This window comes from Acipenser ruthenus, chromosome 2, assembly GCF_902713425.1.
Source record: "Acipenser ruthenus chromosome 2, fAciRut3.2 maternal haplotype, whole genome shotgun sequence".
In the NCBI taxonomy this organism is placed as follows: Eukaryota; Metazoa; Chordata; class Actinopteri; order Acipenseriformes; family Acipenseridae; genus Acipenser; species Acipenser ruthenus.
In genome coordinates this window covers 15,881,748-15,909,718 of record NC_081190.1, presented here as the reverse complement: position 1 = coordinate 15,909,718, position 27,971 = coordinate 15,881,748, and the positions used below count along the sequence as shown (strand labels likewise).

Below are 27,971 nucleotides of genomic sequence, written 5' to 3'. Positions count from 1 at the left end.
GCGGAAGTGGACCTGCTCAGTTTACTGCCACACACTAGAGTAGCAGATTCAAAGTTGGGCACCAAAAAATAATAACAAAAAAAAGACAACGCTAAGTGGGTGGATTTGCAAAATCTTTAACTTTTGTACAGCGTGCAATGTATTCTGTTTGCATTTCTGTGTTTAGAGCGGTTAACAGGTACTCTTTTTTCATTACTTGTAGTGCTGTTTCACATTTGGTGTTTTCCACACGCTCTGGTAGCATGCTATAATTATACTCGAATCATGACATGTGGTTTTATAGCAGTCAACATAGACGGACTATACAAACTAAGGCAATACGATAGGATAGCTTCTTATATTGAAACGTCATGATGTTGAAATGTATGACTTTTAAATGAATACAAGTCAAATTAAGTGAGTTTGAAATATGTCTGCTTTTTCTTTAGTAATGTGGTGTGTGCATGTTCTGCATTTTTGAACATGAAGTAAAAACTACGGAATTCAATGTCACCAGATGATGTCGTGCCAAAGCAGTAATAATAATAATAATAATAGTTATAATAATAATAATAATAATAATAACACCATGACATTTTTGTTACATAAATTCTGCATATGGCGGTATAGATATTGTTGGAATAGTTTTAAAACCACTAACAGCCTGTATTGCGCTACTTTGGTTTTGCTGGAATGCAAATATTAATGTACCACGTGTGATAAAATAAATAATGGGACAGGTTAGGTTTTGATTTTTTTCAGACCAAACCAAAAATATGACCTTCCTGAAATTTTCCACAGACGAAGCCAGGACCTTGACCTTGACCTTTTTGTTAATTTGTTAATTTTTTTTAGATTTTGTTATTTTTGGGGTTCACCCCAAGGTTAAAGGTCACAAGCTCTGTTAAGGTGTAACTACCTTTTGTTTTCTTTCAAATGTATTTGTATACCTTTTTTGAATTTGCCATGCGATTCCAATAAAGTGACACCTCCCACAAATCTGTAGCACAAACCGCTTTTGAGTAAAAGGTTGGATAATGTTAAGGGGAGGGGTACACATCAACCACATTTTGACCTCTCTATAACTTTTGACCTCTTGACCTGATCAATCTAAACATTTAAATTTGCGGTTGTTTGCCTGAAACAACCCTAAGAGCCAAGTTTTGGTTTTGGTTCTTTACTTTTAACAAGTTTTGCCTCGTACAGTATTGTGTTGTATTTGAGTCCACAACACTACAGTACAGCATGCAGCTAGTCAATTTGTCACACACCAGCAGTAATACATACATTGCATAAATGTGAGCTCCTAATCCCCATGTCTCTGCTGGTTGCAAAGAAGTGATGGATACAAAAACAAAAGGATTGTTATCCATCAGTCTATGGTCCATTTCAATGTGTAAGACCAAAGAGTCTGTTGAAAGCTACAGTAAAATTACTCTAGTTGCAGATACGAGAGCAGCTGTCATATACATGCATACAAATGACTAAAAAAACATTTACAAAAGAGAAAGTGATGAACAAGAAGAATATTTTCCAACGTTTTTCCAACGTTTTACTTAATATGTATCTTAATAACAGGCATTAAATGCATGTGTTGGAGTGTTTAGATCTGTTCAGAAACATAACAAACACATTCCAACATTTGGAGCAGCTATGGCAATACACATGGAATCGCAATGAGTCTTTATTCTTCTGTTGTGTTCTTTTTCAGAGGTCATAGTGCCAGACCGATATTGAAAATGACTTTGCAATCTGGAGCTGAGATGTGTGTGAAACACAATTCATCTATGACAGCCAACAGAAATCGCTTAAACTGGGGTCTCTCACCCGATGAGATCAAATCCAGGACGGAAGAACTCATTCAGAGAATCAAGCAGGCGTATGACAGTGTCGGAGCAGTGGATACAGACAAGGCCTCTTATGAGAGTACTTTAAAACCTTTGGCAGATGCAGAAGTAGGATATTCAGGTTTGTCTTCTATTCTAACCTATGTTTTCTTTAAATCTGGCAGATTTGTAACAAAAATCTTTGTAGATTTGAGACAGGGGTAAAAAGAATATTGCAGCTAGAATTGTAGTAGCTCATCATTAGTGACTGGGGCTCTTGTGACAGTAAGTTCACTCTGGCTAATTGATGTCCAGTACATTTTTAAAATTAGTTTTTACTTATTAATGAAGGTTGTAACCTTAAAACTCATGTTGAACATGTCCCCAGCTTTTGCCATAAAATGTTAGCAGTATAACAAAAAACACTATTTGAGGTGAAAAAGGGCACTCTTCTTTTGTAATGAGGTCTGTGGCCACAAGGGGGTGTTTCATGATTGGTAAACAAGGGGTTACCTGCTGCCAAGGTGGGGGTATGTATTACATTCAGTGTTTTGTTTTTTCCCTTCAATAGCAGCTGGTGCTTGTCAAAGTATGCAAATATAATTCAGTTGAGAACCAAAAAAAATTAATTACCATTTTTATATAAAAACCTGCTGATTTACTTCCAGTGGAGCGGAATATTTTGGATTTCCCTCAGTATGTGTCCCCATACAAAGCAGTACGTGAGGCGAGTGCTGAAGCGGACAAAAAGCTGTCAGACTTTGATGTGGAGATGAGTATGAGGGAAGACGTGTTTCAGAAGATTGTTGCACTGCAGGTGGGTCGATGGGGATTAATAATAATAATAATAATAATAATAATAATAATAATAATAATAATAATAAAAATATATATAAAAAAAAAAAACAAAAAAAAACGGGGATCCCGAGTGGCGCATCCAGTAAAGGTGCTCTACGTGGAGTGCAGGATGCGCTCTATAGTCTGGGAGTCGCGAGTTCGAGTCCAGGCTATTCCACAGCCGACAGTGGACGGGAGCTCCTAGGGGGCGTCACACAATTGACAGAGCATCGCCCGGGGGGAGGGAGGGTTAGGTTGGCCAGGGTGTCCTTGGCTCACCGCGCACCAGAGCCCGAGAGCTGCGTTGTCCTCCGACGCTGTAGCTCCTGGGTGGCTGCATGGTGAGTCCGCAGTGTGAAAAAAAGCGGTCGGCTGACGGCACACGCTTCGGAGGACGTCTTCTCCCTCCCGAGTCAGCGCAGGGGTCGTAGAGGTGAGCTGAGCTTCAAATAATAATTGGCCATTCCAAATTGGGAGAAAATAATAAAAATAATTGGCAACAACTAAATTTAAAAAAAAACAAAAAACAAAACTATTATTATTATTTTTTATTATTTGTTTATTTAGCAGACGCCTTTATCCAAGGCGACTTACAGTGACTAGGGTGTGTGAACTCTGCATCAGCTGCAGAGTCACTTACAACTACGTCTCACCCGAAAGACGGAGCACAAGGAGGTTAAGTGACTTGCTCCGGGTCACACAATGAGTCAGTGGCTGAGGTGGGATTTGAACCGGGGATCTCCAGGTTACAAGCCCTTTTCTTTAACCACTGGACCACACAGCCTCATATAACTTTCTGATAGGTATCCATTCAGTGCAAAAAATGTGCAAGGCAGTAAGCTTGAAGGGCGTCTGCTAATAAATAAATAATAATAATAATAGTGTAAAGCCTCAGTGCTGTATAGAATACCTGTGTATTGTAATCTGTGGTCATGAGTTTTTGTTCAAATTATTCTACGTTCAGATGCAAAGATTGACAAATGATCTCCTGTTTTTACAAACTGGATAGACAATGCCTTTGCAGTGCAGCACAAAAATGTGCATTAATTCATAACCTGGTTGTTGTGAAAAGGTCCACAGAAGAAAGACCACCTTATCATTAAGAACCCTGTCATTTGTCTCCTTTTCTAGGTGATGACCATCCAAAGATATATTACAGTAGGACTGGCTATATTTTGGCACCATTTTAATAGAGGAGTTGTACTGTATTTAGATCTGCCATAGAACAGCTCATATAAATAGGCTGTTTTTTTTAATCTCAGTCCAGTTATGTCTGCTGAGACGTCCTCACCTCTTACGACCGTGAAGACACACTTAGTTGAGAAAGGTCAAAAGGAGAGAGGGCACAGGCAGTGCGAGCAGCATAGTGTCTGCACAGCCTCTGCTGTGCTTGCTGGAGCTGCGGTGTCTTGGCAGGACACTTGAGAAGGAATCCTGCCTGTTCACTGCTTGTCACATAGCTGATCTAGGACAGCTTTCTCATCCCTCCAGCACTTCCTTCTAGCTAGAATCAAACCAGTTTAACGCCATGACTAGTGTGGTGTTTTTCTTTCAGGGTCGTGTTGGTGTGTAAAGCGCTGTGATAACGACGGCTTAAAAATCAGTCTTCTTACCTCTAGCTAGCATTGGGAACATTATCCCTGGTTTCCTTATTGTTTTGCTTAAGGTGCTTTTGTTCTATTAGAAACTGGTAAAAATGACTTGCCAAAATGGTTTTGTAATTTCAGGTATGTTTAACCTTAAAATGCACAATTTTTTAATTATTGTTATGGATGAAAGTTTTTAATATATATATATATATATATACAGTGCCTTGCAAAAGTATTCAGACACCTGACCAATTCTCTCATATTACTGAATTACAAATGGTACATTGAAATTCCGTTCTGTTTGATATTTTATTTTAAAACACTGAAACTCAAAATCAATTATTGTAAGGTGACATTGGTTCTAAAACTGAAATATCTTGCTTGCATAAGTATTCAACCCCCACACATTAATATTTGGTAGAGCCACCTTTCGTTGCAATAACAGCTTTAAGTCTTTTGGGGTAAGTATGTACCAGCTTTGCACACAGTGTTGGAGTGATTTTGGCCCATTCTTCTTGACAGATTTGCTCCAGGTTGTTCAGGTTGGTTGGACGACGCTTGTGGACCGCAATTTTCAAATAGTGCCACAGATTCTCAATGGGATTGAGATCAGGACTTTGACTGGGTCACTGCAGGACATTCACCTTTTTGTTCTTGAGCCACTCCAATGTTGCTTTGGCCTTGTGCTTGGGATCATTGTCCTGCTGAAAGGTGAATTTCCTCCCAAGCTTCAGTTTTTTAGCGGACTGAAGCAGGTTCTCTTGCAGTATTTCCCTGTATTTTGCTCCATCCATTCTTCCTTCAGTTTTAACAAGATGCCCAGTCCCTGCTGATGAGAAGCATCCCCACAGCATGATGCTGCCACCACCATACTTCACTGTAGGGATGGTGTGTCTTGAGGCATGGGCAGTGTTAGGTTTGCGCCACACATAGCGCTTTGAGTTTTGGCCAAAAAGCTCTATCTTGGTCTCATCTGACCACAAAACCTTTTCCCACATCGCTCTCTCATGCTTTCTGGCAAACTCCAGACGTGCTTTCATATGGTACTTTTTGAGTAACGGCTTCTTTCTTGCCACCCTCCCATACAGGCCATTGTTATGCAGAGCTCTTGATATGGTTGACTGGTGCACCATTACTCCACTCCCAGCCACTGAACTCTGTAGCTCCTTCAAAGTGATTGTTGTCCTCTCTGTGGCTTCTCTCACAAGTCTCCTTCTTGTTTGAGCGCTGAGTTTTGAGGGACGGCCTTTTCTTGGCAGTGCCTGGGTGGTGTGATGCAGCTTCCACTTCCTGATTATTGATCCAACTGTGCTCACTGGGATATCCAAACACTTGGATATTATTTTGTACCCTTTCCCTAATCTATGCATTTGTATTACTTTATCTCTAACTTCTGTAGAATGCTCTTTGGTCTTCATTTTCCATCAGATTCACAGCCTGACCAATGATCCTTCAACAGTGGAGTTTTTATCCAGAAAATGTGACAGCAACTTTAATGGTTCACAGGTGGAGGCCAATGGTAAGGTAATTGTGTCCTCGTTAGGGCAATTTCTTTCATCGGTGTAAACTGGGAGCTTCCACAGCACAGGGGTTGAATACTTATGCAAGCAAGATATTTCAGTTTTTTATTTTTCTTAAAAATATTTCCCAACATAAAACCAATGTCACCTTACAATAATTGATTTTGAGTTTCAGTGTTTTAAAATAAAATATCAAACAGAACGAAATTTCAATGTACCATTTGTAATTCAGTAATATGAGAGAATTGGTCAGGGGTCTGAATACTTTTGCAAGGCACTGTATATATATATATATATATATATATTTTAATTTAGTAGTCGCCAATTGTTTTTTTTAATAATTTTCTCCCAATTTAGAATAGCCAATTATTTTTAGGCTCAGCTCACCGCTACCACCCCTGCACAGACTCGGGAGCGGCGAAGACGAACACATGCTGTTCTGTGAAGAGTGTGCCGTCAGCTGACCGCTTCTTTTCACACTGCAGACCCACCATACAGCCACCTCAGAGTTACAGCGTCGGAGGACAACGCAGCTCTGGGCAGCTTACAGGCAAGCCCACAGGCGCCCGGCCAGACTACAGGGGTCGGTGGTGCGCGGTGAGCCGAGGACACCCTGGCTGACCTAAGCCCCCCCCCCCCGGGCAGCACTCGGCCAATTGTGAGCCACGCTCTGGGAGCTCCCGTCCACGGTCGGCAGTGGAATAGCATGGACTCAGACCGGCTACATCCAGGCTATAGGGCGCATCCTGCACTCCACATGGAGCGCCTTTACCGGATGCGCCACTCGGGAGCCCCTATGGGTGAAGGTTTTTAATAATGGACCTGCAAAGAACTATGTCATATGTTTACAATGTTCGATCCTGTAATTTCTGATACCTAATCACATCCTGAGCTGTAGGTCGCATTATTAATAAATAGTCTGAATGTCTGCATTAATATATAAAAGTTAAAATCACAGGGGAACTAGTGATAATGTATAACTAATCTGTGTGACATTAATATTGGTGCCAAACTAAAAAAGGTAACCAATTTTAATAGAAGGAAAATGCCTGTTCAGTCTTTGAAGTCTGCTGCCTTACCTGAAACAGACTTGCAGAAAATAGAATAGACGTCAGATATGCCTGTTGCAGTAACAAGCTCTTTCTGACATTCTCACTGCCTTTTTAATTCTAGGTGCCCAAAAGTAGTTATATGTCTGGTGCTTTTAAGGTAAAGGTAAATGTTGTGTAATTTCAGGAAAAATGTAACATAGGTGACCTCAGACCAGAAGCTAAGCAATTCATGGAGAGGCTTGTTCAACTTGGAAAAAGAAACGGATTGCACCTGTCTAAAGAAATACAACAGGTAGGGAGAAGAGAAGTGATTTGCAGCTTGTACACTTTCACAGTCAGGAGAAATCCCTTTGTACAGTCAGTACATTACTAAGACATGCTATTAGAGTCAGTTATGGCCAATGACAAGATGCAGCCCCTGCTGACCGCAAACACATCGATATGCAAGAATGGGATCACGACAAGCAAAATAAGGCATGTATCATGAAAATGGACTCATTGTTTTATATGAGGGTAATGTAAAAATATTTATTTAGTGTGATAATGATATGCATAATATTAGTATGAATAAAGTGTGCTGCTAGCCATACTGTTTATTCAAATTGAAGTTTACAGTACAGTTTATTGGAATGACAAATATTATATAATACAAACTAAACATATTTTACAAGGATATTTAGAATACTAAACCATAGTAAGAAGAATATTTAATTTTGAATATACCTTCCTTGAATGAATGAAATTAATTTTAACAAATCTCTTTACTGCCAGGCTGTATGGATGTTGAACACATGTTTGTATTTGGTTTATTAAGGAGATCAAGTCCCTCAAGAAACAAATATGTGAGCTTTCCATTGACTTCAACAAAAACCTCAATGAGGAAAACACTTCTCTGATATTCACCAAACAAGAACTCGGTAAGAATATGTTCTTAAATACCAGACAGCTTTGGATTGGGTATTGAATGGAAACTGGAACTGGGAATATCCATCTGACCATATCATTAAAAAATATGACCGTTGAGGTTGGTTAGAGCAACAAAGAAGCCTGAAAGTGGGATTTTGGCTAAACCCTTATTTATTTATTTCTGTGATCTCACTTTCATTTTGAGGGGGCCTTGCGGAGAGCTTTGTTGGCGGTTTAGAGAAGACAGAGGATGACAAATACAGGGTGACCCTTCAGTATCCCCACTACTACCCACTAATGAAGAGATGTTACGTTCCAGAAACCAGAAGGAAAATGGAAGCTGCTTTCCAGTCTAGGTGTAAAGAAGTACGGCTGGTGTTACAGATACCAATATATGCTGTGTTTAAAAAATGATTGTTTCATGGGCTCAGTATTGTTCTACTGTACTGTATATAAGGAGGCAAAGATTATTGATAACATATTGGCAAACCCAACATATGTGACAACAATCTGTATTCCAATTTAAAAAGTATACTAAAGCCCCATCACAACTATAATACACAATTCAGTGTAGCATGATGAATATGTAAAGAACACCACAGTTCAGAGTTGCTCTAGTTTGGCTGCATGGTTAGGTTCGGATCACTTGCCCGAATGATGTTGGCTTTAAAACTAATTGTTTCTTTAACTTAGTATTAGGGTCACAGCGTAACAGGTTTAATGTGGGCCATTTTCAGAGTATAATTAGAGGCACTGCCTTTGTTTTGTGATTGCAGGAGAACACAAAAATTCTTGAACAGTTGATCCCACTCCGGGCAAAGGTTGCGAAGCTGCTGGGTTTCAGCACACATGCTGATTATGTCCTTGAAATGAACATAGCAAAGAATACCAAGAATGTGACAACCTTTCTAGGTAGGCTACTTCATTTGTTTGTTTACTAAAGAATATAACATGCTGTTTTAACAGAACAAAACATTACTTCTGTACAGGACTAGATCACTACCAGTATTCCTGATTCTCTATTAGCAGGTTAGTCATGAGCCTGTAAGGGCCTTCTTGGATAACTGTGCAGATAAGATTGACATCAAACTTGTGTGCATACAGCATTGCTTATGTTCATCCACTCAGTCAGTGTTTGATGCAGCTGATCAATAGTACATTGAAAGTTATAACAGGAAGTGGCAGGAAGCCTCTGAAAAGATTTTTCAACAAAGAACCCAAGTCAGCTAAAAACAACGATATTCCTCTAAAAGGTGAGTGATTTATTTGGGGCACTCATATAAGCCTTATGGATAGAGCAGAAAGTTATGTGATGCTGTGATCTTTGACCTCTATACTCTACAGAAGTTCTGTATTATACTACAGAGCCGGCAAGTCCAACAGAGTTGAAGGGTCAAAGCTCAAGTTTATTTACATTTTTGTTTTGCCTTCCTGAACTGCAGCATAGCTTGAAGACATTGATAACCCCCTGCTCATGCAGGTGGCAGCAGGAGCAAGGCTATTTAAATTGCAGGGTGAGGGGATGAAAAGAAGACTTCTGGGAAGGAAGAAACATGTAAACATACATCTGAAATGGCTTGTTTGTTACAGAATGTAAACAAACTGGAAGGCCAACCATGCCTGGTTTCTAATAAAGTACAGTGCACAGAATGGTACACTACAGAATAAAAGTAGTAAACAGGTTTAGTATAAAAGTGAACAGGGCTGTGGGAGAATCACACTACAGCGCTTATGTTTTAGATGTTATGACTTATAATGCTTTTTGGTGTTTTGTTAAGATTCCTCTTAAAACATACCTAAGTTAGCGGTTAGGGTTGGTAATAAGATGACGAGATAGACATATTCTTAATATAAAAGTATAGATTACAGTAACAAAAAGGTGTTCCTTTTTGTGTTACATAACAAAAGTATATAACAAACCTTATATTTACATTTTGTAGATGAGCTTTATGAGAAGCTTCGGCTTCTGGGTGAGCAGGAGAGAAGCTATATTTTGGAGCTGAAGATGAAAGAATGTGCAGAAAGAGGATTTGAGTTTGATGGGAAAATCAACGGCTGGGATATGGCCTACTACATGAACAAAGTAGAGGAGCTGAAGTATTCGGTGGATAAAGATAAGCTGGTTGAGCATTTCCCACTAGAGGTGGTAACAGAAGGATTGCTCAGCATTTACCAGGACCTCCTGGGACTCAGTTTCCAGCAGGTAGCTAATCCTCATGTGTGGCACGAGGGCGTGAGTCTCTACTCCGTGAAGGACACAGTGAGTGGGGAGGAGATAGGGCAGTTCTACCTGGACCTTCATCCAAGGTATGTATGTTTAAATGGTTTTTATGGGTGTGAAGTTTTACTCACAATCGTAGTATAACAGTAGCATAACACAGCATGACATATAATACAATATAGAAATATGGCATCTTAGACAAATGTATCTTAGTTCATTTCTCTAACCTGACAAAATCAATGTTTTATTCCCTGACACAGTCTTTCTACATTTAACATCAGTCACCTTTATGGTTTTGCATTGCCAAACAATACACAGGCACTTTGATTAGGCTTAATGGATCAAACAGACCTGTAACAGACCGAATAGAATTCATAAACTCCTGGTCAACCTGGTCAGAGTTCACACTGGATAGGCCCATTTGTCAAACTGTGACACATGCGAACAGCCCTATGAGAGTGTGCGATGAAACTGTGACACATGCTAACAGCCCTATGAGAGTGTGCGATGAAACTGTGACACAGTGCTAACAGCCCTATGAGAGTGAGCGATGAAACTGTGACACATGCTAACAGCCCTATGAGAGTGTGCGATGAAACAGTGACACATGCTAACAGCCCTATGAGAGTGTGCGATGAAACTGTGACACATGCTAACAGCCCTATGAGAGTGTGCAATGAAACTGTGACACATGCTAACAGCCCTATGAGAGTGTGCGATGAAACTGTGACACATGCTAACAGTGTGTGATGACATGCGACAGTCGTTCAAAAGAAGCAGGATTTACGGCCCCTCTCAGGTTAAAGGTTGTAATTGCCAGCCCGTTGCTTTCCACGATTACTGCCACTTGAGGAGACAAGGATAAGGTTAAATGGCATTAAAACATTAGAACAGATAATAAACAAAAAAGCTTTGCGCTGTCTCATCACGTTTTCTGATACCTGCAATCAACATTTTGTTTAAAGCAGTGGTAGCCAATAAGTGGATCTCGGGTGGACTGAGAGATTTCTGGTAGGTGAAATATCAATAAGTCTAAAATAGTTTTGAATTGGCTGCTAATACAAGACTTAAACCGTTTGAGCTTCATTGTGCTTGTCCACCCTCACCCACTGACTATATTTTGTCCATTACTATATAATATAATGTACCATTTTACAGATTGCATGTGTGCAGTATATTCAGGTTATAGTATAGAAGAAATGCTCACTATACAACAGGTGTGAACACAATGCAAGGGATGTAATCCAAGGCTTCTTAGTCATTTGCGTTATACACTGGTTTTGCAATATACCGTTTTCCTTTGAATATAAGAATGTATGTCATGGATGATTCGAGATCGGGCAGTACATGTTTTTGTTAGTTTTTTCTCGCAGTAAGTCAAGTTGCTGTTTGTGTACTCGGGCAGTGACGTCTTTCTTTGTCTTTTCTCGGAAGCCAGTCACATTGCTGTACGTGTACTCAGGAAGTCACGTCTTTTGTTGGTGATTTTTTATGCATGCATCATTATACTCAAATTTAAATGCAGGCCATTTTTCTGAAGAAACAATTGTTTAAAAAAGTGCATCATAAATTGGAAGGAATACAGTAAATAGATGAAGTGGGATATAGAAAAATATTAATAATCAAAATTGATATATTTATATATTGCACATATAAATATATAAACTGTCTGTTTCTTTCAGAGAAGGAAAGTACGGGCATGCTGCTTGCTTTGGTCTACAGCCAGGCTGCCTCATGCCTGAAGGAGGCCGCATGTTGTCAGTTGCAGCTATGGTGGCAAACTTTACCAAGCCAACAGCTGACCGGCCTTCCTTACTCCAGCACGATGAGGTAGAGACGTACTTCCATGAGTTTGGCCATGTGATGCATGAGATCTGTTCAAAGGTATGTTTCTGCATTTTTACTATGGTTTACATTCCTCTTACAAAAAGCAATGGAATGAATACCCAGAATGTTACAATATCCTGCAGCATCTCAAGGTAATGCCTGAGGTGGAATTTGAGCAGCGTATGGTTGTAGAGCTCATGGGTCTGACAAGGAACTGGACTTCACATAGCTGCCAAAGCACCTGTCCCTCAGCTGTTGCTGTCAGTTCCTCGAATGTTATGGATTCCTTGAATTTTTGGAATGCTATCCGTCCTGCCACGATGTCTGTATTGTATCTTGGGAAACCTAAAGGTCACAGTTCATGTCATGTTTTTAAATACATTCTGCACAATTTAAACACAAGGTTCTATGTACATGCAAGCTTGGCTTTAGAAATTATTGAGATGCTGTCTGATGCAATAAATTAATTTGAAGCCAGCCCTTTATAGAGGGTAACTGGTTATTATGCAGTTGTGGTCATGGCACCCATTTGCCCCATAATACTATTCCACTAGCATGGTCTATTAACTATGGCTCCTGGTGCATTAAAAGGGGGGTGTGCTGGAACGATCAGTTTAGTCATATTTATGTTATTTTGAGTGTGTTTTGAATCTTTCTCTAATAACCAAAGTTATTGTTTTGATTGCTTCTTTTCCCCGTGAGAAGGCGGTTTTGATGAATAAGCTACAGGAGTGATTGGTTTGAGTCTAATGTTACTACTGTTGCTCTTCATCTGAAATCCTGTGCTTAAAATAAGTGTTTTATAGATGTGTGAAGCATCCCTGTGAGGCAGCTTTGATGTTCTAGTAAAGCCGCTGCCATCGCTATTTCAACTTCAAACAACCTTAAAACATTTCAGATTCGACTTCAAAATGTTATTGTTTCAGAAAACTCTTGGGCAAAATTTAGCTCCCTTCACTTTATTTCCCCTCTGTATTGTCTGGTCTGGCTTTGTCTGTTTTAAAGTGTTTATTCCCAATGTAACCGGCTAAGCCCGGCTGAAAGTCAGCACCAGTAGTGTTACTGTCCTTTCTACATCCCTAATCTGGATTTTAGATTGTATGATATGATGGTCACTGGATCCTAGACAGCATGAAAAGGTAAGCCAGGCAATGCTTTTTGCAGATAAGAAAAGTCTTTAAACATTGATCATGGGGGAATTCAATTACCTGGAGCATGATAACAGCAGTGGAAAGGATGCATGTTCATAGAGGTAGTGAAAGGTTTTTTTTATTATTATTTATTTCTTGCAAAAACTGTCAAGACCTAATCAGACAGGTACTATGAGCATGGTTGGAGTTGGGGAGATGCTATCTTTTTTTTTCATTGCTGGTGTATGCCAATCAGAAATGAGGAGAGAACAAAATCCAAGGCTGTGATAAATCTTTATTCTGTTCAGACAGATTTTGCTAAGTTTAGTGGAACCCGTGTGGAAACAGATTTTGTGGAAGTGCCTTCCCAGATGCTAGAAAATTGGGTGTGGGAGAAGGAGCCCCTCAGAAGAATGTCGAGGCATTACAAAGATGGGAGCCCCATTCCAGATGACTTGCTCGAAAACCTGATTGCTTCCAGAGTAGCCAACACTGGTAAGTCCTATTAACTGGACTGAATGTAGCATCTGTGGTTGTCAGCAGGGCAGTTTCCTTGGAAACTCGCTCAATTTTGGTAGTACCTTTCAGGTAGTGTGTGTTTCCATGTAGTTTTCTTTTAGCCAGAGAAATCCAAATGCAAATAACCTAATTAATATTAAAATATGGTAGGGTATATATAAATGTTTCTGTCTGAGTTCCAATGTGGCCTTGTATTACTACTGTATATATAGGGAAGTTGACTCTTTTGAGCATTTTTTTTTATATAAATATGTATATTTAATATATATAAAACAGAGACAGTGACATCATCTTGAATTACATCAATACATCTTGAACTGAGAATATTAAGGTTGAGGAATATGTTATGCTTTAGTGTGTGTATCTTTATAATGATGTTTGTTTATTTGTATACACATTTTACTTGGGTGAAAATTACATAAATATAAAGCCTGGCATGTTCATGCAAGTAATAGAGAGAATAATGGAATCGATAAACACATCAGCAAATGCATCTATTTGCAAATACATCACACTGAATTAACTTATAATTGAAATATGAGCTACTGTATATGACTTAAACAGTCCTCGTCAAGTGAATAAACTTACAATGTTTTAGAAAAAGAAGATTGTGTTAAAGGGGCCTTATATAAATATAGACTATGAAGACTGTACAGTAACAGGACCATCTACATATAGGCAAAAACCCTGTTTAGACTAGGATGCATTTGCTAGTCCTCTTTTTATTTTCTTAGTGCATCCACAAAAGAATACCGGTGTCTACCAAATATAAAGACATTAACTCTGTGTTTTATTGGTTTCATGAATTGGTTACTGTGAAAGGATAGCATCAGGAATGAGACTCGGAGGCTAGACGCGGCAGTTTCAAGTGCTGTTACACACGTTCAGTAAACAAAAAACAAACAAAGCACAGGAACAAATAAACAGGCACAAGGGCCAAAATAACAGGTTAAACAAAACAATATGTACTATAGGCTGGGCATTAGCCTTCACTAGACGTACACAAACACACATCAAAACACTCACCTACTCCCTTCACCAGAAGGAGCTTTTCTCCTTCCTTTTATCCATGTGGCCACTCCCCAGTTAGCACTCAATTACCTAATTGTGGAATGTCCACACCTGTGATTGCAGGCAGGGACAGATTTAACCCCATCCCTGCCAACCTTACATTCCCACACACACACCATTTACATTAAGGGCTTTCACCCTGACACAGTTACTAAGAAGTTATTTTCACTTGTTGAGCAGAACTGGGTCACTGAGAATGTTGCACCTAATAAAACAATTTTTTAATTCGCAATTTTTCTTTTAACAACATCAAGGGCTTTAAATGTGTGTTTTTTTTTTTTTTTTTTTCACCAGGCCTTTTGAATCTTCGTCAGATTGTTTTGAGCAAGGTTGACCAGTCTGTACATACCAAGTCATGCGCGGATACAGCACAAGAATATGCAAAATACTGTGACGAAATTCTGGGGATTCCTGCAACACCAGGTAGTAGCTTCTTCACATTGGATTCAGATTATCTGTGTGTCAGCCTCTACTATATCACCAATGGGGGGATTCTAAATAATAATATATAAAACAGTGGGACACGCAGCACTGTACGACGGTTTACAGAAGGCAATGATTACACTATCTTATTAATTTTCACTTTTTTTTTTGGTACAAATAATATATAACTAAAGTTAATGGATGTTTGTTTCTCTCTAAAATGTAGTTTTTCAGTCAAGGAGTGTTATTCTAAAGTGACCGGAGAGAGGATTAGATATGCAGGAATTATACTAAATAATCTGAAACTGCATTTATAATATTTTAGGACTATTGTTCAACCCAGGGACTTGACTCTTGTTTCCAGGTACAAACATGACTGCAAGCTTCAGTCACCTAGCAGGCGGCTATGATGGCCAGTATTATGGATACCTGTGGAGTGAAGTCTTTTCTATGGATATTTTCTTCAGCCGCTTTAAGAAAGAGGGAATAATGAATCCTAAGGTAAAAACAAAGCATGCAAAAATGCCAATAATTCTAGCCACTTGTCTTCTGTCATGCCTCCGAAAAGATCAAATGTGACGAAAGGAATGTCACTCATTTTTAAAAACTTTAAAATACCTCTCACAAGAATGTGTATTTATTGCGAGTTTAATATGTTGTGTATTGATACTATATTCATTCTTAGTATTATAGTGATTTTTTTAATTTGCTTATTTTTCAGTCAGCTATACTGTTTATTGTGTAGTCTGCTGAGGTCAAAAAAAAAATTAAGGTGATCCGTGAACAAAAAAGTTTGAGAACAACTGCTATAGGGGATAAACAGAATTAATCTCCTACAATCTGATGCCAGATCCAGTTTAATTCAATGACTCCAACCCCTCCCCACCCCAACACGGGAAGAAAGAGGAACAAAACACCTTGATAGCAGTGCACTGATTAGGGGTTGCATAGGCTCTGGTTTAACATAAATGTCGCTGGTTTACAAAGGGTACAGTCAGGACTAGTGGTATTCTTTATTTGTTTCAACAGGTTGGCATGGAATACAGGAATGTTATCCTGAAGAGAGGAGGATCAGTGGATGGCATGGATATGCTTAAAACGTTCCTGGGGCGTAAACCAAACCAAACAGCTTTCTTTCTCTGCAAAGGTCTGACCTGCAATGAACAACAACAGGATAACTCCCACTGAAGGCAGACTCTCTGGAAGTCTGAGCTGCAAAACTCTGTCTTGTGTGAAGAGAGTGTTATCTAAAAGAAAGAAAGAAAAGCTGCCTAGTGAGAGGGGGGTTAAGAAACACTACAGTGTTGTTGAACCGCATGTAACGTTGTTAGAAATATACAAAGACAAATCATTTAAGACAGCATATACATTATTTTTGAATCAGAATATTAAACCAGCTTTACACCCTTGCATTAGTTCAGCAGTCATGTGTGCTGAAGTACTTTACAATGACCAGTATGCCCCATATAGCGAATAGCATCTGTTAGCTCTCTTTTTTTAGGTTGCATGCAGGGTTGCCACATGTCCTGATGTTCCCTCGATCGTGTGGGTTTTTAGGTTGAGGTCCTGGAATGCTGGTGTGCAAAAAAAAAAATCCTGGGTTTTAATCTTATGCAACCTATGGCACGGCACTGGACAAGAACCACCTATAAACATCATCAGCTGCATTCACATCCAGTGACAAGAAAACATGAAAGGATTTGGGTACAGCAACAGATTGTATTTCTTATGTTTTCTCTTAATTCAATAATAATGTGACATTGTTGTGCACAGATTAAACTGAAATAAAAAATAAAAAAATAACAAAAATAAAAATATGCATGTGAGAGTGGGAGTTGTTATTTAAAATAATAATTCGGGGGGGGGGTCTGTGTTTTAAAAATGTAAAGATTGGCTCTAAACACTGCCACCCTTTATGCCTGTCTATAAATGGAGGGCAGAATTTATTGACCCTGTTACTGAAGACAGTAGAAGTAGTGTAAACAGTTCTGCTAGCAGGGATTTAGATTTGCCACTGTTTAAAGAACTGACATAGGCCTTCTGTCTCTTGTGGTATCTGTGTAGGTTATTTCATAAACGACTTGTGACACTTCAGAAAAACAACTGCAAAAACAAACTTTAAAAGGAATATACATTTTCAGGATGTGTTTTGGCTGGTTGTTTATTATTGATTTAATCGGAATTACCACAAAGAGAAGACAGGGCTGGATTTTCCTGTTTTTTTGTGTTGAATATGCCCCTTCTTTTCAGTTGATTTATCCTGGTTTAAAGAAACGCGGTATGAAAACAATATAACTAAAAGGTAAATAGGAAATGGATGTACCGGAAGTGTGATAAGATGTGCATGCGAGGTAAAGGTGAGCGTGGGGGGAAATATACCATGCATACTGCCCTAGTTTACATTATTTAAAAGGTTTTTGTGAAGCCACTTTTTCTTTCATTGAAGATTTAGTATCTACCTTTTTAAATACTGCTATCTAGTCAATGTTTCCAACTTCAAAGTATTACTCACCTTAAAATACAATGCATTAATCAACTGTGATGGGCCAATATATATATATATATAATGAAGAAGAGAAGGAAAGTAATTGGTAAGTTACTTATTCAAATTTCCTGGTACTCTCTGGATATAGAGCTGTTGGTTATTTTTTCTATCTATCTGTCTATTTATCTATCATGGAGTTTAGATACATGGGAACATGGTATTACTACTGGATGTTAGGTGGGTGTGGGTGATCTTATTTTGCATTTTTGCAAATTGCCATTTGGTTGTGACAGTATTCACAAGTACAAACCCAGTAGGATTACAACTATCGGTCTGATAATTGGAATCAATGGCACACACACGCACACACATATGATTCATTAACCATTTCAAGCCCTCAAATGTTAAATGTTGAAAAACAGTGAACAAGTCAAGGCAGGGCCCTGTTTATTTGTGGATGTAAGCAGTGACTGCTGCAGTCAAGTTTCAGTTTGTCTCTTATCTGTCTTAATTAATGACAACGCACGTGCCACTGAGCGCTCCTATGATATTCGATAATTTTGCAGATTGAAAATAGCAGGTTAAATTGAGGATGGAAGAAAAAGAGGAACATATTCTTTACTATTGCCCCATTTTGTTGTATAATGGTACACTAGTCTGCTGTATTTGGGCACTGGGTGTAAACTGACCTACTGTAGTGTTACTGAAACCACTTTTAATTTCTGTAATGCGTTAACATTAATGCCGTCAAGGGAAAAAACTGAATGGCCCAAGTTGGAAGTGGCACAACCACCACCAGTTTATTTTAGGTCTACAGTGTCCCACTATTATGTTTAATGTGTGTTAAATTCTTCCATAGTTTAGCCTGACTACCTGCAGCAGCAGGGGGTATCGTCACATTTATTTAGGCTCTGTTTTACTAATGGGGAAGCAAAAAACTAATTAACAAAAGAACATTTGTTTACATTTTTTTTTTACCGTACAGTAATAATATTTCACAAGAAATACCTAAAAAGGTAATATTTAAGAATCCTTGTGAGGGGAGCTTAAATGAGTTTGCAAATCTGTTGCAGTCACCACCACTGCATTCACTAACAAACCACTTTCAGCTGGCAACTTTATCTAACACCATCCTTCACTTTGACATGTTCTTCTTGATGATGAATAATAATGACCCAATACTTAGACATATTCATACTCGGTGCACAGCTGTATTCTATGGTTTCCCCTGTCTAGATCGATCGTGGGTATCACACAAGAAAAACGTACCGTTTTGTGTTAGTTTTTTTTACAAATCATATTTGTCTGACATCATATTTACAAGGTTATATAAATCCTGCATGTTTTATGTGTTGTTGGACATGAAAGTAATGTCTGACCTGATGTAATGTCTATAAAGAGGTCATGTGATTTTTTAAAGTTTCTGTTGTATAAAGGCGTTACATTTTGAGTTACTGGCTCTTAGTATGTCCCCGGGGATGCTTTGTTTTTGTTCACAGCACCTCCCCTTTCTAGTTTCCTCATGCCTTTGCTAGGTAAAAACTGTATTGGACATTGCACATTAAATACAATCATCTTTTACCCCGGTTTTGTAGTAATATTTACTTTTCAAAACTTTATACAAAACAGACGTTATGTGCGGGCTTTCTGAGCTAATCAGTACCCCCAAACCAAAAACAAGCACACCAATCTAGTATTAACAAACCAATATATTTCAATAACATCTGTTTTTAAACCAACCGAACATGCTGTCTTGAAATAAGCCCCACCTCTCAACTCAGACATTGGCTTACTCACTTCACGAATAAAAAACAGCTCGCTGGTATTGGTTCTGTTGCCACGCCCGTCTCCGTGCTACCTGCTCTGAAAGTTAGATTGAAGCCAATCACCTCCAATCAGAGTGACTTACCTTTCCTCCCAGTCCCTCAGCCTCATCCGCGGCCGCTGCTTTTGTTGTTGTGTTGCCTGGATCGTACTTGGCGGCCACCAGGGCATGAATTTACAGTGGTGGAGGGTGTCGGTTGTGTTCTGTTTTCAGTCTGTCCAATGTTTGTGAGTTGATGTGGTCTACGTTTTTACATGTAACAGTTTCCTCCTAAAAGAGGAGTAGGAGGGGTGTCAGATTTGGAAACGTTTGGGTGCAGTGGCCGCGTTTTTTAACACAATATAACAGCATTTCTGCTGTGGCTGGGTGAAGAAAAGAAGAAAGAAAAACTCGACTCCGAGAACTGCGCTTTGTGGTGGACATTTTTTTCCGCCTTTGTATTTCCTTGTGTGTGTGGTTGTGGACATTTTGGATTTTTTCGTACTCGCCGATTTGCGAGCTTTAGCTGCAGAGGCTTTGGTTTTCTGTCTTCAGAGAGCATTTTTTTTATTATTGTATGCTGCAAACAGGAAGTTTATTACAGACGATAAGAAAACTTGTGGCCGGACAGAACGCAACTCAAGAAAGGACGTCTGGCTATCACGAATGAATAGAACTTAACGTGTTCTTAAAATAAATCACAGAGGAGTGGACACTAGACGGGATACGTTGTTTAAAGCGTCTCTAAGACCTTCAACTGAAATCAAGAGAAGGCAAACTTTTGGGGGATTTAAATACTTTTCGGATTTAAATTCCAATGATACATCGTAAACTAATCGTTTGGGGAATCTAAATATTAAGGTAATATGTGTTTTCTTTCTTTCCAAAGCGAATTATGAATACATAATTATGTTAAGTTAACAATTTTGTGTTTTTTTTTTTAATGGATGCTTTTGAATAATTTCAGATTGACTGAAGTTGAACATTTGTATCACTTTTCGCTACAATGAATGTCGTAGTTTTCTGGTCAAACGGTGACTGGTAAACTAAGCTGGAATTTGGAGCTATTGAAGGGGTTTACTGAGACACAAACAGAGGTCCTTTTGTTAACTGCGGAGATCCCAACTGAAGCTGATTTGACCGCTGTCAGGACCGCTTATCATTAGGCCTACGCTTTAATTACCGGTACCAATAAATTGACTTTGAGTTCACACCCAAACACAGCTACTGTGCACATGAATAGTTACAGTTCCGGCTGAGCAGTTAGCATTGGATCTGATGTTTTTGTTTTTAATACAAGGCAGCTAAACTCGCCTTGCCTTTTGAAAGTAATATTTCAATTCTGTAAATACTTGTTTCCAGTAGTTTGTGAAATTCTTAACAATCCTTTTATTAGTTTGGTTTTGGCACTTAATATAAACGGCTGTTTAGTAAGTAGGCTTGTCTTTTAATTAATGATGTTGGGTGCATTTTGTCCCTATTTGCATAAATCACTGCGCTATGTTGTATACAAAGCTTATAAACTGGTGTTGATGTAAAACGCACCATTTTGAGCTGCTTCAGTTCCTGTACCAAGTAATGTAAGATTTTGCAAGATAAGAACAGTAATGCATGCGAAAAGATTTACGTGCTTTTATTTTGTGTGTAATTTTTTATTTCTTTCTATTAAATAAGATTACTGTCCAGTGAGTATCAGTAGCCCTGGGTAACATATTGTTAATCGTGGATCAATCACAATGGTCACTGATCGTGAAACAGAAGTCTGCTTAGCGAGAACTCGTTATTCAGAGGAACAAAGTAACGAAAAAGAATACCGTATTAACAATGACAGTACTGATAAAGCTGTGTCTAATGCAATGCGTCATTTTAATAATACGTAGTGTACATTTGTTAATTTTGCGTACCCATTAGCCCAACAGTTAGCAGTTTACAAGAATGTGGTAATTTTGAGGGTATGTACATTCGCAATTATAAGAAATTGGCTTTACTAAACCAAACTTTTTTTTTTTTTAAGTTTGTTTGTTTTTATTTCATTGTAAAACGAGGCTACGTTATCGTTTATTTCCTGGTTGAACAATGCAGTGCAGATCATGACAGGTGGCTAGTGTAATGTAATAATCGTCTTTGTGAGATCCACATTTGTTAAAGGTGTAAGTACTCTAAACACTGACATCTTTTTCTTGTCACCAGTTTGTCATCACGCCGCATGTTAAACATCCAGCCTATGGCATACCATGATCTGTGATGTTCCCAAAATAATTCTGATCAACATTTTTGTTATTGACTTTTATAAACGGTGGTCTATCAAGTATCGCGTTCAGCTGGCGTGATTAGTAGTAATGTTGAGTTAGGATTGTAAATCCAGGGGAATATTGTTGTTGTTCGCTCCATGACGTCACAATTTCCCCACCTCGGTATCTAAAGTGTTTCCCCATTTTGTGGTCTAGGTTGCATCATCCACTGCACAGTGCAGTGTGCACCCCAGCAGCAATTAATTGCTATTGATAATCTTTGGATCTTTGGAAACAAAACAACTCAAAGGATAAACGTCTCTCTCTCTCTCTCTCTCTCTCTCTCTCTCTCTCTCTCTCTCTCTCTCTCTCTCTCTCTCTCTCTCATCCCGTGGCTTTTCCGCAAAGTACATCAAAAGCATCTTCAGAAGGTTAATGCTACTGAGCGCTTTATACGGATATTAAATGGGATTTACTCTAATGAGATTCAACGGCTTGTACAGTAAATTGGCACAAGGTTGAATTGCCAACATGTCTTAACCTATCAAAGGGGGAAAAAAAAACAATTTTGTTGCATCTGATAATGAATTAAGTGGCTGTAGTGGTGAGTTTTTATGCAGTTCTCCTACAATGCAGTATTTGATTTTCATGTTATTTTGGTATTGGATCACCGCATTCAGGCCTCTCATGTTACTGCTTGTACAAGTTACACAACAAAATCCAAGAGTTTACTGTAAAATGCAAATCCTGGGACATAAATTGGCGCTAAATTGGCGGAGTGTAAAGTAGCGCTCTGCCGTGGCACACATTTTACCCCGTCCCTATTAACTGGACCAAAATTAATGAGGCACGACGTAAGATGGCACACTTAAATGCTTATATGCGCTGCGCTTGTGCTCAAAATGGGCTACTAGTAACACAGATTAATAGACTAATCTGAAAAATAGCGCCTCCCCTCCCAAGGTGCTACTAAAATTGAACAATAGGTAGCTAATTTGGAGAGGCAATGACACGTGTTGACTTATATTATTATATGACGAATACAAACAATTGTACATAATGAAATAGCTGGTATCGAGCTATAATTGAATCCTCAGGGAGATCAGAAAAGGTAATGCTGACCCTAAATATCCTCTCCCTTCTTCTCGGTACTCTTCCTCTGTTCCTGGGTTGTTCAGGAAGGTTAGGAAATAAGAAATACGTTCTGACTGCTCATAATGCTTTTTCCTATCAGCTGCTTTCTGACTTTCTTTGCGCCCAAATAAGACCAATTTGAAGTCAGACTTAAACTACCATAACAGGAATATGCTTGCCTTTTAATTGCAACACATACCTTATCCGATGTAAAAAAAATAAAATCTGAACAGTGAAATTTAATTTTTTAAAAGTATGCAGAGGTATATTTTCTGCACAGAAGGCTTTGGTTCATTTGAAGTTTGTTTCTCATTAAAGCTGCTCTCTCCGCTTTCATGAAACTGTTTGGGATATTGCTCTGCTAGTTGCTTAGAACTTAATGTCGCCACTTTTTTATAGTTCTGTGTAAGTATTCACCTTTATTTCACGTTTGCTGACTGCTTTAACTTTGCACTGAAACCAGTTCAAAAGATGTGAACTGCTCCTTTCCTGTTTTCACGCTGAATGGAAACAAATGTCAAAATTCACATGACCGCTGTGACAAAATCACATCCCTACTCATTAATACTGTAGTATTGACTTGTGGTTTTGAAGAAGAGGATTGATTTGTTCACAATACTGAAGTACTGTAGGAACTTCTCCTGTTAAGAATCTGTTTCAGTTTCGTCCTTGTACTACAACACCAATCTGTCAACACGCTGGGTGTGTAGGTGGAAGTTCCAGTTTCTGTGCTCTTGAAGCTGCATTTCTAAGCTGGTGTATTCTTTGTGTGCACTTCATGGGCTTGGCTTCAAACATTTCCACCTCCCTGCTGTTGTTTTTTAAAACAGGTGCAGAAAAGTGGTGATTCTATGTACTGTATACACAACAAACTTGAAATAGTTACTTGTGTGTAAGATCATGCATGAAAACAAACAAAAAAACAAGCAATAATATTTATATACAGTAAATCATCTGAGGAAAAACTTACAAGAAAGCCGTAGGTGGTGATCGGAATCATACATTTCCTAGTATAGTGGAATATTAATGTAAGAGGTGGCAGCTTCTGATCATATTCAAACCTGAGTTTATACAGGACCTAACGCATCAATCCAGGCACAGCAGGTTTCTGTTCTTAATGTGGGACTCTACTGTAGCTGTGAGTCTCTGTATCTTTTCTGACTGAGTGATTGTTATTGACAGCTGTTTTGCGAGGGGTGGGGCGATAAGTACGAGCAGGATCTGCCACGACCAGGGATGGTTTTTATCACTAGATATAAATAAGTACTGGAAAAGATATGTTACTATTCATATACCTTTTATTGCACTTCAGCACAGTTCATGTTTTAAGGTAACTTTTAAGTATATTTTATTCCATGCTAACTTTGATGTTGGATAGAAATTTGCAGTCCAAGCTAAAGAATTAGTGTACGTTGTTTACATGTGTGAGCTTATCACAGTGGAATCTATTAAGGCTGAGGCGATGCGTCATATAATTTGACAACTATCGATAGTCAAGCCTGTGCATCGTTTTTGTGTAAAGTGTTTAAGCAAAGGAAAGCTTTTACTTTTTATTAAATTTGGAATCTGCAATTATTTTTTGCATTAAGCACAGAGCTTCTGTGCTCCCCTCAGGTCTGACTCACTGAATCTGCATGCGATTGAGCTCACCTTCTCCCCTCTTCCTCAGATGCAGGGAGCAGTGGAAGCTTTTTTACACGTTGCATTGCATAAAACTACTTCGTAATATAAACAAAATTATTGGATAGGGATGAAAAGGGGGAATGTTGTCTTTTACATCTGCGGTTTAGAAACGCACTGCTGGTATTGTTTGTGCGTTTTATTAATGTCCTGCATAGTTTCTCTATTGATTGGTTGTTACTCTGACTGGTTATGGATTTAAACAACTTTTTTGTTTTGGTTTTGCTTTGGTACAAATCAACACAAATAAGGTAGAAAATATATCTATTTCATTACTACTGTATATGCATAAATTGATCTAATCAGTGTAATATGGGTACTAGTTTTTAAAGCTTTACTAGCAATGTTACATAGTAATCCACAGCTCCACGCGTATTGCAGCATTTTTTTTTTTAAGCTTTCATAACGTTGATGAATCGATGCATCGGCTTTTTTGGAGAACGATATATCGATAGTGAAATATTAGGCATCACCCCAGCTTTAGAATCTATATGAAATAGAATGGAACATTTTTGGTTGTGAATCAAATTTGAATCCAGAATCCAATTTCTTTTAACTGACATTGATAAATATTTCAGAAGGTTGTGTGTTTGTGTGGCTGTGGTAAAAATGTAAGACTGCAGATATTTCCTGTTTTGCTTCCTATTCTATGATCATGGCTGTAACTAGCTATGAGGACACCGAGGTCGTGTCTTTGCATCATCAGTGCTGATGCTCATGTAAAAATTCTGGTAAAGTACAAGAGTCTCCTTAATTCTCTCTGCTGATTTTCCGTGTAACATAGATCTGGAGGTTGAATAGTAAATACCAAGCAGTCAGCTATAGCCGGAAACCTGTGACCTCGGTAGAATGTCAGCTGTGGTTACGACGCTGTCTATGTCGGAGTGTCAAATGAGATTTGCAGCATCACCGCCCCTACTAAAGCTAGCGGCTTGTCTGTTTGGCTCACAGGTCGACATTTCGGTCAGCACGTTGCAGTACACGCAGCGTGATTGTAACAAGCTCACGCCACCGCCACGCTACTGGGGTACCTGCGTCCACTTCTGATGCCATTGTAGTGACCCCGGCCAACGCAGGCAGGCACATCACACACGAAGGGATAAGCCCGATATACGCTCCTTGCAAAGGAGCCGGCTCTTTTGTACAGCGGTATTGGCGCTATGCTTTAGTGCGAGAGGTCCCAGGTTCGCGCCCGCCCTCCGCCTGTGTGTGGATTGCCTCGCCCTGTGTGATGCTCCTGCCTGCATTAACCGAGATCGCTACAATACGTTCCATTGGGGATGTGACTTATAAATTAGATTAGGCAAATTCAGCCCAAATTTGTCATTATTCATTTTTTTTGCGTTTTGCATTCCGCATCATCTTGAGTGCATGCACATACAGGGATGTAGTGTGGCGCTTCTCTTCCCTCTGCCACTTTTATTTGTACACTTGTATTAATAAAAGCAAATCGATTCAATCACGTGAAGAGCATGAAAAGCATGTTTCCACACATTTATAAAGTTAAGAAAAATATAGTTTAAGGAGATAAAATGGTGAAACTTATATAACATTTATTTTTTACATTCCCGTAGCCTCCTTTTTGTCTACAACAATTGGCAGCACACGGTACAGATGATCGATTGAAGCTGTTGCACGGTCATGTTTGTTTTCCAGAATTCCTGAATTGAGTTAATCAGCTCGAGACGTGTATGATATTTAATTTAATACATCAGGATTTGCATTTTGGGTAGATGTTTTAGAGTTAGTTTGGTTAAAGTTTTGCTTTTGTAAGAATAACATTGAAAATGGGGCAGACCAGACCACAGCAGCATGATTTTGGGAACAGGCACAGTCAACATTGCCAGATGAAAGGAGGTTGAGGAAGGAACAATGCATTTTTAAGAAGTGGTCTGTGGATTTTGTCATAGTGGGTGAACAGATAAATTATTACACGATATTAAGTCCTAGATAAACTTAATATCGTCTTTTTTTCAAAGCTGTTTACTTCCTGCAGTGTACTGAGTTTCTATAATCCTTAAAGATACCGGCCACGAATCACGTACGAGAGAATAAAGTCTTGCAGCACTTAAAATATCCAGCACTACTTTTATTTATTTACCTATTTTAACCAGAACTACTCAATGCGGCTCATAGTGCATCCGTCACTGACCACCTCTTCTTTAGAGATTGTTGTAGCATTTCAAGCATTCTAAATTGGGTGAAAAATACAGTAGCTGTGGGAGCAACTTGGAAAATGCGCGATTCCTGCAATCCTGCAATCCCGCGCTGAAATTCAAGCCCTGTATAGTGAAGCAAAAATGTAACTTTCAGTGAATTAACCATGCATAAAGCACCATGTAATCTACGCTATATGTTTTTTTTTTACCCCCAAAAACGGATAATTTTAGTTAGCAGTTTTTAAACTATAAATAGCCTGTCTAAACGGCGGTCGGGAGTTCAGTTCGAAGCGGCAGACAAGCAAACCAAGAGCAAGGAGGAGAGCGGGTCGGGCAAGGGGAATAGGGAATGGGCCCGCCCTAGGTTTGACGGAGCGGGGCTAAAGCTAAGTAAAAAAGTATACATTAGGAACGAACCATGTAATATGCCTAATATTTATTTAGTTATGCTGAATAAGATGTCTGTGTTATAAAGTGCCAGCGCAGCTTTTCTTCAGTTCAGAGGACAGTTGGCTGCTCTTTTGGACAGCTCCACGGGGATGAATTGTATTTTCCAAGCTGCCCCTCTATTTTGCAGAAGTCTGTTCCACAGAAAAGGAAATGTTTTGATCTTCCCGATGCTCTACATTCATTACAGCAGTGTGTAATATGAAGCAATTCTATTCCACACAGCCACCAGTTTTATAGTGGCTGTGTGGAATATTTTCCATTCATGTTAAGAGGAATAAATACAGTATGCTCCCCTCCCCTCCAAAAAGCACACATGGAGCAATCTGGTGTAACTATTCTTTTATTATGGCTTGCTTGCCTTGTTTTATAGCAATGTAATATCCTTGTGATCCAAACCCATGGACACTCATGGGCTTGTCTTTTGAAATCAAATCAGTCAATTTACTGTGCAAGTTGCAGAGTGGGTTGAGTTTAACAATTCTGTATTCATTTAATCAACTGTGTTGTGTATCTTGAATCTTTGTATGTGTTCAGTGGATTTGATAAATGAGGGAGGCGCGAGTGATTATGAAATCATACATTGTGTGTGTATGCAGATTTAAAATGGAGGCATTGCTGAGTGAATTTCTCTGTCGGGTGGACAGTACCAAAATTCTTTGTACGTTTTCTGTTTACCGCAGTGGTAATGCACACACATGCCTTGAGTAATGATTGATTTGTTGGGGAGTGGCAAGAGATGTACGCCCTTGTTATTGAGGAATTGTTTGGGGCCAAATTCCAATTTTGGGTAGGAAAAAGTGTCATTTTGAAATGAATCGACTCATAAGGAAGACATTCCTCCAGGGCACTTTTTTCTTTTCAATTTGAAATCGAATGTGCAAAAGCACTCTTGGCTGTGTTTTACACTTGACCTGTTAATGAATTGGGCCTGTTGTGCTCCCAAGGTGGCTGTTCTCTCTAAAATGCTTACAAACAGAACTGTATTGCTCACATGCTAACACACAGAATGAAGGTGTTTTGTAATACAGTGTCTGATTAGAAGCCTGTGTCTGCTTCCTGTCTTGTCTGAGGTTTCAGAGTGTGCTTTTATTTTACATGTTAAATGTGCAATTAGTAATTGTGTTATTG

At 38.9% G+C, this 27,971-nt stretch overlaps 2 protein-coding genes across 3 annotated transcripts in view; both read left to right on the top strand.

Moving 5' to 3' along the window:
- Positions 1-4: 4 nt before the first annotated feature.
- On the top strand, positions 5-16,718 carry LOC117403587 (neurolysin, mitochondrial-like). Of its 2 annotated transcripts, none has more exons than XM_059006676.1 (13): positions 5-178; positions 1,691-1,947; positions 2,474-2,622; positions 6,988-7,095; positions 7,618-7,720; positions 7,915-8,075; positions 8,486-8,621; positions 9,650-10,016; positions 11,613-11,814; positions 13,196-13,382; positions 14,772-14,900; positions 15,265-15,401; positions 15,930-16,718. In XM_059006676.1, the coding sequence occupies exons 1-13, from the start codon at positions 138-140 to the stop codon at positions 16,086-16,088; spliced, it is 2,136 nt and encodes a 711-aa protein (XP_058862659.1). In that variant the 5' UTR covers positions 5-137; the 3' UTR covers positions 16,089-16,718. The 2 variants fall into 2 exon arrangements, with proteins under 2 accessions (XP_058862659.1, XP_058862662.1); XM_059006679.1 differs by having other exon boundaries at positions 5-95; positions 15,930-16,717.
- A 2,508-nt stretch (positions 16,719-19,226) lies between these two features.
- Positions 19,227-27,971, top strand: part of LOC117403602 (erbin-like) — a 90,184-nt gene continuing 81,439 nt past the window's right edge. Inside the window, exon 1 of the mRNA XM_059006594.1 lies at positions 19,227-20,050. The gene's annotated coding sequence lies outside the window, so the exon portion shown is untranslated. The remainder of the gene's footprint in view (positions 20,051-27,971) is intronic.

Coding starts and splice junctions, on each gene's coding strand:
- LOC117403587 (XM_059006676.1), top strand. CDS start 138: ATGTATTCTGTTTGCATTTCTGTGTTTAGAGCGGTTAACAG. Junction 10,017..11,612: donor TACCTGGACCTTCATCCAAG/GTATGTATGTTT, acceptor TGTTTCTTTCAG/AGAAGGAAAGTACGGGCATG. Junction 14,901..15,264: donor GGGGATTCCTGCAACACCAG/GTAGTAGCTTCT, acceptor TCTTGTTTCCAG/GTACAAACATGACTGCAAGC.